The sequence below is a fragment of the Rhinatrema bivittatum genome, chromosome 2 (assembly GCF_901001135.1).
Source record: "Rhinatrema bivittatum chromosome 2, aRhiBiv1.1, whole genome shotgun sequence".
In the NCBI taxonomy this organism is placed as follows: Eukaryota; Metazoa; Chordata; class Amphibia; order Gymnophiona; family Rhinatrematidae; genus Rhinatrema; species Rhinatrema bivittatum.
The window spans coordinates 90960651-90979432 of record NC_042616.1 but is presented as its reverse complement, the minus strand read 5'-3'; the positions used below and the strand labels follow the sequence as shown (position 1 = coordinate 90979432).

Sequence of the window (18782 nt, the reverse complement as noted above, 5' to 3'; positions counted from 1 at the left end):
CCTTCTTCCAATTTTTGAAGGACGTTTTTTTGGCTAAAATAGCCTCTTTCACCTCACCGTTTAACCATGACGGTAATCGTTTTGCTTTCCTTCCACCTTTCTTAATGTGTGGAATACATATGGACTGCACCTCTAGGATTGTATTTTTATAACAATGTCCATGCCTGTTGAACACTTTTAACCTTTGAAGCTGCACCTTTCAGTTTTTTTCTAACTATTTTCTTCATTTTATCAAAGTTTCCCTTTTGAAAGTTTAGTGTTGGAGCTGCAGATTACTTATTGTCCCCCTTCCAGTTATTAGTTTCAATTTGATCATGTTATGATCACTGTTGCCAAGTGGCCCCACCACCATTACCTCTCTCACCAAATCCTGTGTTCCACTAAGAATTAAATCTAAAATAGCTCCCTCTCTTGTTGGTTTCTGAACCAATTGCTCCATGAAGCAGTCATTTATTACATCCAGGAACTTTACATCTCTAGCAAGTCCTGATGTTACATTTACACAGTCAATATTGGGGTAATTGAAATCTAATATCCAAAAATGTGGAACCCAAAAAGCAACTTCAAAAGTGGCCTATGAAGGTGTCAGCAAGCCTTGACGTTATGTGTCATTTACAAATAGACACTAACCGGTCTTATCAATCATTCACCTTCCTCATTTATTTAATACAACAAAATATTTTTTTTCTTTGTCTTTTTTCATTAAATTAAAACAGTCCTCCGTTTCCATTAACCAGAATGACGCTTTCACAAATAGTTGACAACATTGCCCTACACTGGCCGGTGTTTCGCTGGATAAGCTTCCTCAGGGGCATGTAAAGATAGTTAAAGCGAGAGCCATATATCTAGAAAGAATTATATAAAAGCATGTTAGTAATGTAGAGGGAAGGAGGAAAACATTGATACTTATCTCAAACCACCATGGCTACCTTCTTAGACGGGACCAGACGTCTCAACCATCTTGCAGAAGAAACAAACGGAGGAACCAGAACCGAGACTGGCGTCCCTTTAAATACTCAACAAACAAAGAAGCAGAACACCTCTCTAATATAATCAAGAACAAAAAGAGAGGGAAAAGGATCAACAGTCCAATCCACAGACCTTCAACTAATTAAAAGCAAATGACGATATCATAAACGATCTTTGCTTTGAAATTTCAATCCGCGGCCTCTCGCCTCGCAATGGGCCGCAAGCCTTAATCAGCTTACAAAGCAGAGTAATATGTAATCATCTATCGTCATATGCTCATGTTGATATTAAACTTTATTACAATTTCTTACTTTTTACCACAATATCTTACCCAAACTTCCCTAAAAAAGGTTTAAATGTGAAACAAAGAATATACTTCCCACCAAGTTTAAAAATTGAAAAACTTTTTGAAAAAAAATTTTGAGAGAGGAATACTTAGCCCATGCTTTGTCAGATATCAATTCATAGAATCCCGACATGAATCATGTTTCGATTGTAGAAAACAATCTTCTTCAGGGGATGTTTCTCTACAATTCTTTGCATCAAGCGGCCAACATTCTTCAATCACTTCTGGACAAACTCTGTCTCAACTTATAATCTCAAAAATGGCTGTGGCGCCATTTTTGAGATTATAGGTTGAGACAGAGTTTGTCCGGAAGTGATTGAAGAATGTTGGCCGCTTGATGCAAAGAATTGTAGAGAAACATCCCCTGAAGAAGATTGTTTTCTACAATCGAAACATGATTCATGTCGGGATTCTATTAATTGATATCTGACAAAGCATGGGCTAAGTATTCCTCTCTCAAAAAACTTTTTCAAAAAGTTTTTCAATTTTTAAACTTGGTGGGAAGTATATTCTTTGTTTCACATTTAAACCTTTTTTAGGGAAGTTTGGGTAAGATATTGTGGTAAAAAGTAAGAAATTGTAATAAAGTTTAATATCAACATGAGCATATGACGATAGATGATTACATATTACTCTGCTTTGTAAGCTGATTAAGGCTTGCGGCCCATTGCGAGGCGAGAGGCCGCGGATTGAAATTTCAAAGCAAAGATCGTTTATGATATCGTCATTTGCCTTTAATTAGTTGAAGGTCTGTGGATTGGACTGTTGATCCTTTTCCCTCTCTTTTTGTTCTTGGTCCCTTTAAATACGCCATTTTGTAGTGACGTCAGCCATCATTGATAAAATAATCACTCTGCCAAAAAGAAATCTGTCAATGATTTCCCAAAAAAGCATGTAAATCTAATTCATTGTTCAATTTACATGCTTTTTTGGGTTAATCATTGACATCATTTACATGCTTTTTTGGGTTAATCATTGACATATTTCTTTTTGGCAGAGTGATTATTTTATCAATGATGGCTGACGTCACTACAAAATGGCGTATTTAAAGGGACGCCAGCCTCGGTTCTGGTTCCTCCATTTGTTTCTTCTGCAAGATGGTTGAGACGTCTGGTCCCGTCTAAGAAGGTAGCCATGGTGGTTTGAGATAAGTATCAATGTTTTCCTCCTTCCCTCTACATTACTAACATGCTTTTATATAATTCTTTCTAGATATATGGCTCTCGCTTTAACTATCTTTACATGCCCCTGAGGAAGCTTATCCAGCGAAACACCGGCCAGTGTAGGGCAATGTTGTCAACTATTTGTGAAAGAGTCATTCTGGTTAATGGAAACGGAGGACTGTTTTAATTTAATGAAAAAAGACAAAGAAAAAAAATATTTTGTTGTATTAAATAAATGAGGAAGGTGAATGATTGATAAGACCGGTTAGTGTCTATTTGTAAATGACACATAACGTCAAGGCTTGCTGACACCTTCATAGGCCACTATTGAAGTTGCTTTTTGGGTTCCACATTTTTGGATATTTGATTCTATATTGTGGTTAACCACTGACTCCCTTGTGTGAGTAGGGTAATTGAAATCTCCCATTATTATTGCACTGCCAAATTGGTTAGATTCCCTGATTTCTCTAAGCATTTCATCATCTGTCTGACCATTTTGTCCAGGAGGACGTTGGTATACTCCTATCACTATACTCTTACCCAACACACATGGGATTTCTACCCATATAGATTCTACTGAGCATTTAGTCTCTTGTATGATCTTTATCCTGTTGGACTCTATATCTCCCGGACATAAAGTGCCACACCCCCACCACGTTGATCCTCCCTATCATTGCAATATAATTTGTACCCTGATATAGCACTGTCCCATTGGTTATCCTCCTTCCACCAAGTCTCTGTCATGCCAATTATGTCAATCTCATCATTGGCTGCTATACACTCTAACTCTCTTAGACTTCTGGCATTGGCATACAGACATTTCAAAGTGTGTTTTTTGTTTGTATTAACAACCTGCTTTTCAGTTGTTAGGGATAATTCAGAAATCATTAGCTTTGGTGATTTGTTACATATAGGCAAAGGACTATATTTGCTTTTAATGGAACCTCTCTGTTGGGATGCCCTAACTCTCCTGTTTCATTAGTATCCTTGAAGGATACATTTCTCCAAACCATGCACTGCTGAGTGACTGTTGGCTTCCCCCCTTGTTCTAGTTTAAAAGCTGCTCTATCTTCTTTTTCAAAGTTATTGCCAGCAGCTTGGTTCCACTCTGGTTAAGGTGGAGCCCATCCTTTTGGAAAAGTCTCCCCTTTCCCCAAAAGTTTTCCCAGGTCCTAATAAAGCTGAATCCCTCTTCTTGCACCATCATCTCATCCACGCATTGAAACTCTGGAGCTCTGCCTGCCTCTGGGGACCTGCACGTGGAACAGGAAACATTTCAGAGAATGCCACTCTAGAGGTTCTGGATTTCAGCTTCCAACCTAAAATCCTAAATTTGGCTTCCAGAACCTCTCTCCCACATTTTCCTATGTCGTTGGTGCCCACATGTACCATGACAGCCAGCTCCTCCCCAGCACTGTCTATAATCCTATCTAGGTGATGCGTGAGGTCTTGCCTGCCTTCGCACCAGGCAGGCAAGTTACCAGGCAGTCCTCACGTCCACCAGCCACCCTGCTATCTACATTTCTAATAATTGAATCACCAACTATGATGGCCGGCCTAACCCTTCCCTTCTGGGCAGTAGCCTGGGAGACTTGTCCTCAGTGCGAGAGGACAATACATCACCTGGAGAGCAAGTCCTTGCTACAGGATCACTTCCTGCTACACCAGGATGATGTTCTCCTTCTGGGAGACCTTTCTGATCCAAGGCAGCACTGGGGCTGCCAGACTGGATTTGGGACTTGGCTACTATGTCCCTGAAGGTCTCATCAATTTACCTCTCTGTCTGCCTCAGCTCCTCCAAGTCTGCTACTCTAGCCTCCAGAGATCGGACTCGTTTCCCTGAGAGCCAGGAGCTCTTTTCACCGAGTGCATACATACAATCTCTCATCCTCGGCCTGGAAGTTTCCCAGCTTGATAAGGGCGCAGGGCTGCATAGTGACCGGCACTGGCGCAATACAGGCAGAGGTTCAGGCTTCTCCATCACTGGCTTTCCTCTGCATCGGTTCCTTGGTAGAGTTCGGTGGGGACTGTGTTCTGAGAGGAACCACAGGTCATTGAAAGTGTAGTGTGAGACAGATCGGGCGTTGGATCTGCCCTCGCTCCCGAGCACACTCATGAAAGTGGAGGTCCATCCGAATGGCTAAATGAATGAACTTCTCCAGTGACTCAGGTATTTCTCACCTTGCGAGCTCATCCTTGATGGTCTCCGAGAGACTCTGTCAAAAGATAGCTACCAGGCTGTCCTTATGCCACTGCATTTCTGAGGCCAGCATCTGAAACTGGACTGTGTATTCTCCCAAGGTTTACAAGCCCTGGCGAATCTGTAAGAGGTCAGACATGGCTGAAGATGCTTAACCTAGTTCATTGAAGATTAGGTGGAAATCTTGAACGAATCGCTCTAGGTTTTTTTCAGAATCAGGTATTCCCACTCCCATAGCAGAGAAGCCCAAGCTAGGGTGGATCCTCCCAGCAGGAACAGTATGAAGGTTACCTTGGTTTTCTCAGTAGGGAAGAAGGCCATCTGTAGGGAGAAGTGCATGTGGCACTGATTGATGAATCCCCGACATTCCAGAGGGTCACTGTGGCAGGGAGGTAATTGGGAAGTACAGGTAGTGTTAGCTGGGGGAAGAGCGCATCCATCCAGACTGCCAGTCTTTCCAAAACCTCCGTGATCTGATCCAGTACATTTTGCTGCTGCTGAATTTGTTGTGCCATACCAGGAATGGCATGAAGGGCGGCCAGCTCCTCTGGGTCCATGGCCCCAACAAACTATTGGGGAGGACTTCGTGAGCCCTTTCAGACTGACTGGTAATGATGTGACCTCCTGTGTGGTGAGGTACTGGAACATGCCACATGGGCAAACCCGTATGGTTCCTCTTGCCACAGGCAGAAGTGCCGGGAAGGGACCAGCTGGAGCTTCACCTATACCAACTGTCATTCCCGCAGGTTGAGCCCTTGGTGCGGACAGCCAGAAAGGACTTGGGTGGCTCCCAGGGGAAACATAAGGGAGAATGTCCAGGTCCAAGCAAAGGCTGAAGCAGGCAGCAGAAGACAAAATCCGAGAAGCAAACCAGAGTCAGGGCAGGTGGCAGGCAACAGTAGTCAGGTTCAGAGCTGAGGTCAGGTCCAAGAAGCAGTCTGAAGAAGCAGGGCAGGCAGGAGACGAAACAGAGGCAGGACACACAAGAAAAGATACTTGGAAGGAGCAGACACCAGACAAGCCAGGAGCTGGAACACCGGCGCAGGAACAGGAAGAATAAGACAGGGACATGAAGTAGCAACATGCACTGAGAAGCAGGCTACTCAGGAGACCTGTTGCTGAGGCGCTGCTGGTTGCAAGAGACTTCCTTATATATTCTTGGAAGATATGACATCATCAGACAGTGCCATAGGAAGCCCTGGCTAGGGGACCTATAAAGGCAGTCCAGAGTTAGAGGAAGTTCTGTCCCATGTCCTAGGAAGCTGTGCCAGAGTCACTTTGGATCAGCGGTGAGAGGCTTAACACAGGTTGAACATGGACAGACCCTCACCAAATATAGACTAAAAAGAGATCATAATGTAAAATCAGAAATGTGCAGACAAAAACTGAACTGGAAATAGCAACAAGCTAGATACTGTATCCAAAAAATGTTAGTTCCTCATAAAACATCAAACAATAAAACCAAGAAATATAAAACATAATAGTGAAACCATACTTTAAAAAAGAACAAATAATTAAAAACAACTGATGAATAGAATATGCAGTAAATACAAATTCACATTTAAAATAAAATTGTTTTTAAATTTTTTTTGGATATTTGTGAGACACATCAAATAACACCCAATAATTAAAATTAGTAAGGATAAAAAAAATCCTATGCTTTCCATACCTGGGAATGTTTGATTTCCAGTCATCCTAAGATTGTCGTGGATTAGCAGGAGAAAGGAAATGTAAAAACTTTCGCCTTCCTCACACATACACAATCATAATCTAGCTCTTCTCTCACACACAAGCAGGCTCTCTCTCTCTCACATACATGTTCCTTCTGGCTCTCACACACACAAGCAAGCTCCTTCTCCCTCTTTCTCACACACAAGCAGGTTCCTTCTCCCTCTCTCTCTCTCTCACACACACAAGTAGGATCCTACTCACTCTCACACACATACACACAAGCATGTTCCTTCTCACACACATACACAAGCAGGATCCTTCTCCCCCTTATACATAACAGAAAAGCAGGTTCCTTCTCACATACACGCACAGCCTCATTTTTTCTTAAGCCACCTCCAGCCTCTCTCAGCTTATTCTTTGGCCCCTGCCGGCCTGAGCTCCTGCAGCTCACAGCTTCTTATTTAATCTTTGGCCACTACCAGTGACAGCCTGCAGCCATTCATTTTCTTCTTTGGTCGCTGCCGGCCTAGGTTCCTGCAGCAGCCTGCAGCCTCTCTGCTCCAGCTTGGACCCCACTGGCTGGGTTCCAGCAATGGCTCTTCTGGGCCATTCACCAGACCGCGGGAACACAATAGAGGTCACACTACTAACTAGTAGCATGTGACCAATTCGACCAGCCCACTGGAGGATGCCCAATTCCCCAATAGGCCAGTCCTCTCCGGTCAGAAATATAAAAAGTATTTATTGAAAATATATCTAAAACAGTTATCTAGGTGTTGGATAGAGAAAAAGAAACTAGTACAACCAGATATGCATTTCATATAGGCATGTCCTCATGGAGGTGCACCTCAGGGCTTACTCAGTGATAGTGTGTTAATTTACTTTTAACTACAACACCTGGTTGGTGATACAGTTCTAAGAAATAGTTGACATAATTGCCTGTATTTATATGGGCCCACAAGTTTGGAAGTTTATTCCATAACTGGAAATGTGTAGCATAATGCCCAAAGACAATTTTAATGCTGAAGTTTGTTCTCCATCTTTTGATTAGTAATCCTGCCATATTTTTATTTGAAGAAAATGGAAGCTGCCTGAATGGTGATAGAAATTTTGAATCATACTTCAGTCAGAGTATTGTAGGAAGTAGCTCATATGTCCAGCAGCCTTAATCCCAGGGCTGGAATCATATTTGGCTTGCACACTTGCACCTAGATCTTTTGATTTCTTTAGAATGGCTAATTACATTACTTCAGAAACTACAACATGGCATTTGAATGGGCCTATAAAAGGATCCACTTAACATTCTAAATTCTTACATCCAGAACTGCTACAGATTTTAAAACTAGAAATCTGTTTATCCAGGTGAGATCTATCACTTTTGCTTTCATAGAATTCATTGCAACCTAATGCTGTACTCCCAATCTTAATAATAAAAAGCAGTTTAAGAACTTGAAAGTACAATTAAAAAGAACCTGATTTATATGTAAACAGAGAGAGAGAGAGGATGTGGCCATGGAGTTGATAAAATGTAAAAAAAAAAAATAGTACAGAAATTAGAAAAGTTTGTTGAAATACTCTGCTGCTTCTCCCTCAGCAGATGTATTCTCATGTACATTTGTTTTTCTAGGAGCTGTCTTTGCTGCCGCTAATGGAACCAATAATTGGGGTGAATTTTGCACACTTTCTTCCATATGGCAGTAGCCAAATAAACGGCAGAAGCCGCCTTATTGGAGCATTTGGCAATGCTGCACTTGATGGAGTTTCGGATTATTACTCCCAGCTAATATATAAGGTATGTGTTCAATCTGCGCTTTTAACTTATTTTGTGCATCAGTATCAATATATGGCTACTCTACACATATAAAGGTGAATTTCAAAAGTTGTGTGTGTAAAAAAAAAAAAAAAAAGCACTTGCACGCATAAAATAGCATATATGTTTGTATGCTATTTTAAAAACCGCAACATACACTCGTAAATTTCAGGGTCTGTGAGTAAACTTGCACATGTTAAAAAAAAAAAAAAAAGGGGGGGGAGCAGGCCAGGGGCATTCTGGGAGGGGCCAACATTTCACAATTAAGTTGCTGTTTTACAGCCTGCCACAGTGACATGCTTAAGTGTTTTCCTTGTGTATATTTACATCTGGTCACTATCTGGTGTAAGTGATCACAAACATCTTAAAAGTGAAAAAATGACTGGGTGGGGGCCTTGGCGAAATGGGGTGTCTTCACGCTGAAGAAACCTAGTGGTTAGAGCAGCAGGCTATGAATGAGAGAGGCCAGGGTTCAAATCCCACTGCCACTCCTTGTGACCTTGGGCAAGTCACTTTACCCTCCATTGCCTCAGGTACAAACAGGGAACGGTAAGTTTAAAACAAGCGTGCACACAAGTACACATGCACTAGAATTTTATATCATGCGCACAAGTGCACACACACATAAAATGCAACTGTCTCGCATATGTGTGCTCCTGATTTTAAGCAGTTACATGAGGAAACTTTATTCGCTTATTTTCCTTAGGACTTGTCAGCTTCTACATGAAGAAGTGAACATATTTCATAACATGCGCCCATGAAGGAAATTCTCAGTTCTACCAATTAGTCCACCCGTTTGCCTAGTGTATCTCTAGGTCATCCAGATCCTTCTGCTCTTTCAGCTTGCACCCCCACCCAGTTTACCCAGATCCCTCACCCAGTCAGTTTTTGGCTATAAAGAGGCTTAATTCTGACTTACACCTGAAAAACAACAGAAGTAACAGCTAACAGCACTACGCGCACTGCATTCGCAGGATATAAACTTGTGATTTATGCGCGTAAATGTCTGCCTTGCCCCAAATTTGCCCCATGTTTTACACATATCTGAAAGGTTTATAAAATAGCAGTAGTTGCTATTTTATGCACATCCATCGCTTTTAAAATTCACCTTTTAGATGGTAAGTCTTCTAGAAATAGGGAAATACTTACAGTACCTGAATCTAATCTGCTTTGAAGTGCCAAAAATTAGAACATAAATGAAATAAATAAAAATAAAATATATAATAATGAGCTGCAGATGGACTATTTGAACTGATAGACCACTTGGTAAAAACAGTTATTTCATTGCTGTGCACAATTAGAAAATCCCCTGACTTACGCGTGAAAAAGTCAACTTATCGGGGGGGGGGGGGAGTAAAAAAGTTAAATATTCATCTATATGGTTAGTTTTGGTATATTCAGCTTCTGGCTAGAAATGTATTTTTAATTTGTTTAATGAATTTAAAATTTTAAACAAAGTATCTACTTTGTACAGATATTAGAAATACAAAAAATAAGAAAATATTAAGAAAAACAAAATGTCAATCTCTTTTGCCCATAGTCATTAAGACTGAGGCTGAAAGGAGGAGAACAAACTGCCATTGCATAAACAAAGATATTATATCCTATCTATATAATATAAAGATCGTCCAATTAGATACCACATCAAGGGGATTAGAAGCTACAAGAATTTTCTTAGAATCCTTGAATACCTTAAGCTGTTCTGAAGCAAAAAATGCATAACAATCTAGTTGAAACTTTAAACATTTGCAAGGATACCGCAGCAGGAAGAGAGCTCCTAGGGCACAAGCTTCCTGGCTCAATGCCAGGAAACCCTTCCTCCTTTCCTGGGTTGCTCTAGCTAAATCAGGGAAAATTCTAATAATTTGACCCATTAATTGTTTGTTCCTATGTTGAAAATAATACTTCATAACATTACTTAAATCATTTTCAGAAAAGAAAGACACAAGCAATGTTAATTTCTCCACAATAATCAGATGAGTCTAGAAATGAAGTCAATTCCAGATTAGGAGAAATCTCCTGATTTACTTTACCAGCTAGAAAATAGACTTTGTCATTAGTAGGAAATAAATCTGGGGAAATATTCAGAACCTTCAAAAAGTATCGTCAAAGTTTAAGATGTGGTATTTCACCCACTACGTGAGAAAAATTTCATAAATGGAGATTAAGTGGTCTCAGTTTATTTTCAATACATTCTAGTCTTCTGGAAATGTTCCCATATTCCTGAATGATAGAGGCTTGAACAGTTTTTAAAGATTTCACCTCATCCTGTAAGCCAGATATTTTACCTGTATCATCCTGAGCACTGAGAAAATACAGACCCAAACTGGGCCAATTAAGTCCCAAAGCACGCTTAATGTCACTACCTTCGTTTTAGAAGGAAACAAGCTGGAGCTTGCATTAGCTGATCCTGATACTGATAAAGGACCCCCAGCACTCACAAAAGATGGCATCATGTCAGTGGCAACAGCTGCAGCTGGCTCCGAAGATGAATGGACATATACACAGAGCACCCTTTCTCCCAAGGCTCCTCCACCACCGGCGTCTACTAGACGTCATCTGGCTAGAATTTAGCTGGATAAAAAAAAAGAGACATTCTGGGGCCATAACTGGAAGGAGCTACTTATCCGGCTAATTTAGCTGGATAAGTAGCAATATTCAAACTTTTGTAGGTAAGGTATACGGCTAACTTTAGACCTGCTGTTGAGCAGATCTAAAGTTAGCTGGTTATCTTACCTGGCTAATTTAAACTTAATATCAAGATGGCAACCTCACAGGGTTCACTCACTGTGAAAAATATATTTCTGTATATATGTTCAATATTCTCCTAATTAACCCGTATTTATACCAATTCTCTTAACCTACACGCTGAGTGGGAAAATATTCTCTGAACGTGTAAAAAACTTTTTAGATGGTAGTTGGGGTTTCGTTGGATGTCCTGCATATTTTTAATGAAAAAATTGCACATTAAATTATTTATTTAAAATATTTTTTTGCACGTATACACATACACAAAAATAGGAGGAGGATGGCAGGTTTATGATTATAATATGAACGAAAGAGGCAGTGATGCCTACACGATTATATGAAACCCCAACCTACCACCTAAAAAAATTTTTTTTCAAAAAACTTGTTAAGCGTTGAGAGAATATTTTCCCACTCAGCGTGTAGGTTAAGAGAATTGGTAAAAATACAGGTTAAATAGAGAGAATATTGAACATATATAAAGAAATATATTTTTCATATTGAGTGAACCCTGTAAGGTTCCCCTCTTGATATTATTGATTATACATCACTGTGTAAGTGGCTAGATTTTTATTAATTTAAAACTTAGCCAGGTATATTCAGTGGCAAGTCTGAATATCCCAGCTAAGTTAGCCAGGAATATCCCAGCTAAGTTAGCCAGATAAGTCTTCACAGGCTAACTTACTTAGCCAGTTATGTTTGAATATTGACCTCCTTAATTTTATTGTGTTATGGGGAATGGTGATTTCATTTTTCCATTGTTGCACTGTATACAGAGTTTAGCTTGTTGCAATTTCTAGATCAGTTTTTGCCTACACATTTCTATTTCTACTTTATGGTCTCTCTCTTCTGTATTTGGCAAGCATCTGTCTGTATTCTACATATAAATTGATAGGCAATTTACATCAAAGAAAGTAGTGCTCATAGGGTAATGTAATGAAAAATGTTTGCTCACAGCAACCCAATCCATATAGGAAACACTGGCTACTATTTGTGTTTCTCTTGCCCACCTCCTGTCCCATGAAGTCTGGATTTCAGTTCCAATCCCTCTCAATCTGTTCAGCTGCAGTTATAAGTAGCATTTATTCAACTGAAGGCAGCTGATCTTGTCCCTCCTCAGGAATGTGAACAGGGTTTCTATTCTCAGTATTTTCTAATCCTCAAAACGTCAGGGTAATTGAGGCCTATCTTGGATTTATGGAAGCTGAAGAGATTGTTAATCCAAAAGAGATTCAAGATGAACTGCCTCTAGATGATTCTTTCCGCCAAGCGATTGAATGTACACTCTGGATGTGAAAGATGCTTAAGCACTTAGTCCCTTTCACCCTGCCCATCAAAGTTTTCTCATGTTCCTGGTGAAGGACATTCACTAACAGTACAAAGTGCTTCCGTTTGGCTTCTCAGTGACCCTGAGAGCTTTCACAATATGTCTCACATGGCAGCTGCACAGCTTTGTCCTACTCAACATGGACAATTGGTTGGTGATGGACCCGTATCCAGCAGGAGAGCTCAGGTCCCTCAGCACAACCATCTGGGTTCTTCAGTTTCTGGAGTTCCTGGTCAATTTATCAAAATCTAGATAGGTCCCAGTTCATAGGAGCTTGACTAGACTACCTTTAGTAGAAAGTGTTGTTTCCTGTCAAAAGATTCAGAATTTTGGTGGGCCTGGTGAAGTCCATTCTACAACAAGACTGGACTCCAGCAAGGTCGATACTTCCTTTTCCACATTACATAGCCATGGCAGTGCACAAGATTCCTCTAACTCATCTACATATCCATGGTCTTCATTGGGCCCTATGAGATCAGTGGGGTCAAGTGTTTCAGCCATTGTCCCACAACATCTCTATAACTCTTGACATGGAAATTGTTTTATTTTTTACCATATTTATAACCCTCCTCCCTGATTTCATTTTTTAAAAAATCACCCAAGGCAGAATGTTCCTCCAGTGATGATTGAACCCTGAGTTTAACTGTGGGTCTCTCACTACACATCCCAGAGCATCAATTGACCTTGTTCAGAGGGTGAACACTGGTGCTGCTTGAATCCTGAGAACGTGGTCCCTAGGAGAGTGTCACATACAAATCAACCTTCTGGAGCTGTAAGCTGTCTGTTATGTACCAAGGGCTTTCTCCCATCTGCTTGAACAAGAGAATCTAGGTCCAGACAGACAACCAGATTTATTTATTTATTTAGAAACTTTTATATACCAGTATTGGTAGGGACATCATACCGGTTTACATTTGAACAAAAGGCTTGAAAATACATGTTAACAGGGAGAGGGTTAACCAGGAACAGCGTAGAAGGATAGATTAAAATAACAAGAACAAGCATAAGTTAACAATATAATTAGCTCCTTAATATAAGGAATATGCGATCACCATGAGGCGGTGCATGGATGGTGTGGAAAGGGTAATCTATTCTGGATAAGCTTGTTTGAACAGTAGTGTTTTTAGTTTCTTTTTAAATTTGATCACACATGGTTCAAGGTGCATGTGCACAGGGAGGGAGTTCCAGAGAGTGGGGCCTGCAATAGAGAGGGCACGTTCGCGAGTGGAGGAGAGATGGGCTGTTTTCAGAGAGGGTACATGTAGTGTGCCTTTGTTGGTGGATCTAGTGGGGCGAGTGGACTGGGGGGCATTGAAGGGGATGTCGAGCCAGTTGGTGTTGTGGTCGTGGATGGATTTATGTACTATGGTCAGGGTTTTGTAGTGAATGCGGGAGAGAATGGGGAGCCAATGTAGGTCTCTGAGGATGGGGGCAATGTTTTCGTGTTTACGTGTGTTTGTGATGAGTCTTGCTGAGGCGTTTTGTAACATTTGGAGAGGTTTTATCTTAGACAGGGGGAGCCCTAGGAAGAGTGCGTTGCAGTAATCTAATTTGGAGGTTATGGTGGCTTGGATCACTGTACGGAAATCCTGGGTGTGTAGTAGGGGTCTGAGTTTAAGTACGTTGAGCTTGAAAACACCTGCTTTGAGAATGGAGTTGATGTACGATTTCATACTTAGTTGGTGGTAGAGGAAAACTCCGAGGTCCCTGACGAATGGTTGCGCTGTGATAAGGTTAAGCTTGGGTCGTTAGACTGGGGTGGGGGGTGGGGGAGGATTGCGAGGAGATGAGTAGGAGTTCGGTTTTATTAGTGTTAAGGGCAAGGTGTAGGTTGGAGAACAGGGAGTTGATGGCTGCAAGACAGTTTTCCCAGTGCTCTAGGGCATCAGAGATGGAGGTGTGAATGGGGATAATGATCTGAACATCATCAACGTAGAGATAGAACTTGAGCTTGAGGTCAGAGAGGAAATGGCAGAGCAGGGTAAGGTAGACATTGAAAAGGGTTGAGGAAAGAGGTGAACCTTGCGGCACTCCTTGCTATAAGGGGTATGAGGCAGAAAGGTTGTTTCCTATTTTAACAGAGAACTTTCTGTTCGAGTGATAAGATTTGAACCAAGCAAGGGCTAGTCCATAAATGCCAATGCTTTCTAGTCGCGTTAGGAGGTGATGATGGCTGATGGTGTCAAAAGCGGCCAAGATATCGAGGAGAGCAAGGAGGTAACTGTGGCCTTGGCCCAGGCCTCTGAGGAGATGGTCGGATAGGGAGAGGAGTAGTGATTCGGTATTAAAGTGTTTCCGGAAACCGAATTGGGAAACATGGAGGATCGCATGATTTTCGAGATAGTCCATGAGTTGAGAATTAACAACTTTCTCCATCAGCTTTGGAGATAAATGGGAGGTTGGATATAGGGCGGAAGTTGGAGGGATCTTTTGGGTCTAAAGAGGGTTTCTTTAGGAGGGGTTTGACTACCGCATGCTTGAGTGAGTCAGGGACCATCCCATGGGCGATGGAGCAGTTAATAATATCTGCTAAGGCTCTAGCTATGGTGTCGGGGATGGCTATTAGGGCTTTAGTTGGGATGGTATCATTGGGATGTGAGGCAGGCTTGAGTTTTCAAAGGATATTAACGATCTCTTTAGAGGAGGTGAAGTCAAGTGCGGCCATTACGGGTTGGGAGGATGTAGGGAAGGTGGGTGGGTCGGGGGGGGGACATTTATTGGAGGGGGGAAATCTAGAAAGGAGGTTAGAGATTTTACTTTGGAAGTAGTTGGCCATTTTTTCACATTTGGCTGCTGCCTCAGTGTCTGGTATGGTGGGGGGGGGGAGAAGTGGTGAGACTTGTAACGTATGAGAAAAGCACTTTGGGGTTGAATCTGTGGTCATGGATTCTTTTTGCGTAAAAGTCTCGCTTGTGTTTGAAGGTGGAGAGTCTGTAGCTATGTAGGGCTGTTTTGTAGCTGGAGGAGTGTTGCGGGGTTGGGTCCTTGCGCCATTTTCTTTCTTTTTGTCTAAGGTAGTTTTTTAGGGTTTTTAACTCTGAAGAGTACCAGGGCTTTGAGGGTTTCGAGGAGGCGTTTATGACTCATTTGGAGAGTGGGCAAAGCATGTTGGCAATGTCTTCAGTGAGGCTGTTCCAGGATGCTACAGCTATGTCAAGGTTTGAACAGACTAGACTCGGTAGGGATGACGATAAGGCATCTGCTAGTTCGTCGTTCGGACAGGTTTTTCTGTATATTATGGTGGTGCAATGGGTGTTACTTGGGGGGGGGGGGGGCTTTGGTGGAGAGCAGGCTTTCTATGAGGCAATGGTCGGACCATGGCACTGGAGTGCAAGTGGGTGTGTTAGTGGTAAGGATGTCAGAGTTGATAAACATCAGGTCCAACGTGTGTCCGGCTTTGTGTGTGTAGGAGATTTGCCGGAAGCCTATGGCAAGGAGGGATTGAATGAGGGTCTTGCATGACGCGGAGAGAGGAATTGAATCTACATGAAGATTAAAATCTCCGAGGATAATGGAGGGGATATCTGTTTTTATCCATTCAGTAATAAATTCAACTAGGGGGGAAGGGTTGGACTCAAGGAAGACGGGGGAGCGTAAACTAGACAGATTTGCAGTGCAGATGCTATAAAGAGGCCTATTTCAAGGTTGGTGGGGTGGCTATGCGGACAGGTTTGAGGTTTAAGTATTTCTTGGCCGCCAGTAGGAGTCCTTCTCCTCTTTTTTTGGGTCGGTGGATTGGGAAGATGTCATAGGAGGTCGTGTGGAGTTGATTAATGAGGACGGTGTCTGAGTCTTTGAACCATGTTTCCGTGACAGCACAGATGTCTGGTGTGCAATCAATAAGAAGGTCATTAAGGATGGGTGTCTTTTTGGATAAGGATTGGGCGTTGAAGAGAATTATGGAGAGGGTTGTGAGACCTAGGAGTTGTGTCAAGGGAGAGGTGGGATTAGGGATTTGCGAAGGGGGGGTGGCTGGTGGTGAAGGGGGGGGGGGTAGTCTGGAGAGTGGATAGTGGATACGAGGGATTGGGTAAGACGCCATTTGGGATAGCTGGTAATAAAGGGTGGTATGCAGAGGGGGGTGTTTCTTAGGGGGGTGGCGGTGGGGAGAAATGGGGAGTGAAAGGAGGAGGGCTGCGAAAAGGATACAGTTAGGTGCAGCAAATAACATACAGTAATGAAAGGCAAGTATAGCATCAAAGTACAGTGGAACAATCTGGGCTCTTTGTGTTGCTCACCGGATAGCGAGAGTCAGTGTTGAGCGCTGATGGTAGTAGCAGTTTGCAAGGCGGAAAGGTCCCGATGAGTAGCTATCCTGTCTGTCAGTACGGGGTTCTATGATGGTTTAAGTCACCAGGAGTGAAATCGAGAATGGAATGGCCGTGAGGTGGTCCAGAAGGCGAGCCCGCTTGAGATCGCTGGTCGGTGCAGGTCTCCAAGCCTGTGCTGTGTTGCTGCTGCTGCTTCCTCCTCGTGGCAGGCAGAAGAAAGGCCGGCACCGAGTTGGTTGAGGAGGTTGAGAGCAGCAGCGAGTAGGGGGCTCTGGCAGCACTTTGGTGCTGCACAAAGGGGTAGGCCCCTTTGTCGCGCAACATGCGGCGCCTAGCTGGAGCCTAAATTTAAAGCCCAGCCAGGGCCTCCTCTGATTGGCTGACTTACTGCTGCCTTCGTGGAGTTGGCCTGATTGTAGGAGGAAGGCGGGACAGAGTTGAGGATTCGGGCCCGGTCGGGCGGCGTGGGCTGCCTCGCAGTTGGCGGGCAGATCTGCCTGGGTAAGAGGTGAGTGAGAGAGGCCTTACCCCGGTGGGTCGCCGGCACCGATCACACAGGCCTGTTCCTCTTTCGTCCGTCTCTGTCGTCCGTTTCGCAAAAGGGGAGCTGTGCCGGCTGGAGCCTAAATTTAAAGCCCAGCCAGGGCCTCCTCTGATTGGCTGTCCTACTGCTGCCTTCGCGGGGTTGGCCCGATTGTAGGAGGAAGGCGGGACAGAGTTGAGGATTCGGGCCCGGTCGGGGGGTGTGGGCTGCCTCGCGGTCAGCGGGCAGATCTGCCTGGGTAAGAGGTGAGTGAGAGAGGTCATATTCTCACGGTCGGCAGGCGGATCTGCCTGGGTAAGAGGTGAGTGAGAGATGGTCATGTTCTTAAGGTTTAAGGTTTATTTATTTTTATACCGTCATTTCAGTGGAGCCATCATAACGGTGAACAATAATTAAAGTAAGAAAATACAATACATAATCAAACATTATAAACTTAATAATCAGTAAAAACATAAACCAGCAAGGATACCCACTGATTGAAATGAGTATGGGTTAGAATACAGTAACTATATCAATTACAGGCTGATTGTTTATTTTTTGTGTTGTCATGTTTTAAAATACCACTGTAATTTGTCAATGTTGCCTTTTTATGATGTTTATGATCTTAATTTTAATCACTTATTGTTGGATTCTGAATGTTACTGTGGAAACCACCGAGAAAAGTTGATAGGTGGTAAATTACTTTTAAATAAATAAATGAGGCCCTCTGAATCTAGTCATGGGCTGATCATAACAATGCTTATATACAAGTGAATCCTTAATACATTAGAGGACCATCTTAGCACGGTTCTACTACTACATGAGTGGTCCTTGGATCATGAGGTCATGAACAACTTTGCCTCAGAGTACAACAGGAAGGTCAAAACGTTTTGCATTGTATATCCAAGCAACTACAGATTAACTCCTGATGCATAAGGTAGCCTGGATCATCTGTCTATTCTTTGCATACCCACCAATTCCTCATTGCCAGATCCTTCAAGGCAATGTGAGGGTAATCCTCATAGCATTGGTCTGGCCACAGCAAGTGTGGTTTCCATATCTCATTCATTTGTCTAGTCAGTCTCAAATTCCCATGGTGATGGAAGCAATATAAGAGTATACGAAGCTGGGAGGAGGCTGTCTGCTCCCCCTCCCCTTCCCTCTCTGGGGGATAGTGGCCTTACTATAGAAACTTACCACTTAATACCTTATATGAGATCTAAAAAGTCTAGGAAAGGACACCTGTTTGTCTCAGAATCAGACTGCTTTATTTGTCAGGCTTTTCAGGTTTAGCAGTTAGAATAAAATTGACAATACATGTCCCTAAAGTTCTTGCTGCTCAGCATCGGTTTATATTGAGTAAAGCTCTGCATTGTTAGTGAATTTAACATATCATAAACCTTGACTTGCTTAGGGTATATTAATAAATGTAATTAGTTAACTCCCCCAATAGCTTTAGGAGCTTACCTTCCATTTCACCCTGGAGCAGTTTTGAGGGAGTCTCTGCCGAAGGGAGCAGCCGTTTCTAGCCCCAGTCGCCTGCTAGGCTAAGGTTCATCTGAACTCTGGAGAAAAAAAGACAGGTTTAAGTTAACAGCAAGGCTTCCTTACATGCGGTCTTACAGGACACTGGAGCTCATCTGCTTCATTGCAGGGAGAGGTAGGGGGTGCAGGCTCGGGCATTTCTTCAATTGTTAATAGTTCTTCTTTCACCAGTCTCCCAAGCCCCCTCTCTGGCTGCTTTTAATAGGCAAAGC

At 42.6% G+C, this 18782-nt stretch overlaps 1 protein-coding gene across 8 annotated transcripts in view; it reads left to right on the top strand.

Moving 5' to 3' along the window:
- Positions 1–18782, top strand: part of KMT2C (lysine methyltransferase 2C) — a 979844-nt gene that overhangs the window by 800278 nt on the left and 160784 nt on the right. For all 8 annotated transcript variants that reach the window (XM_029588444.1, XM_029588443.1, XM_029588442.1 and 5 more), the window contains one exon: positions 7977–8141. In XM_029588444.1, the coding sequence (XP_029444304.1) occupies positions 7977–8141 (165 nt within the window). The remainder of the gene's footprint in view (positions 1–7976; positions 8142–18782) is intronic.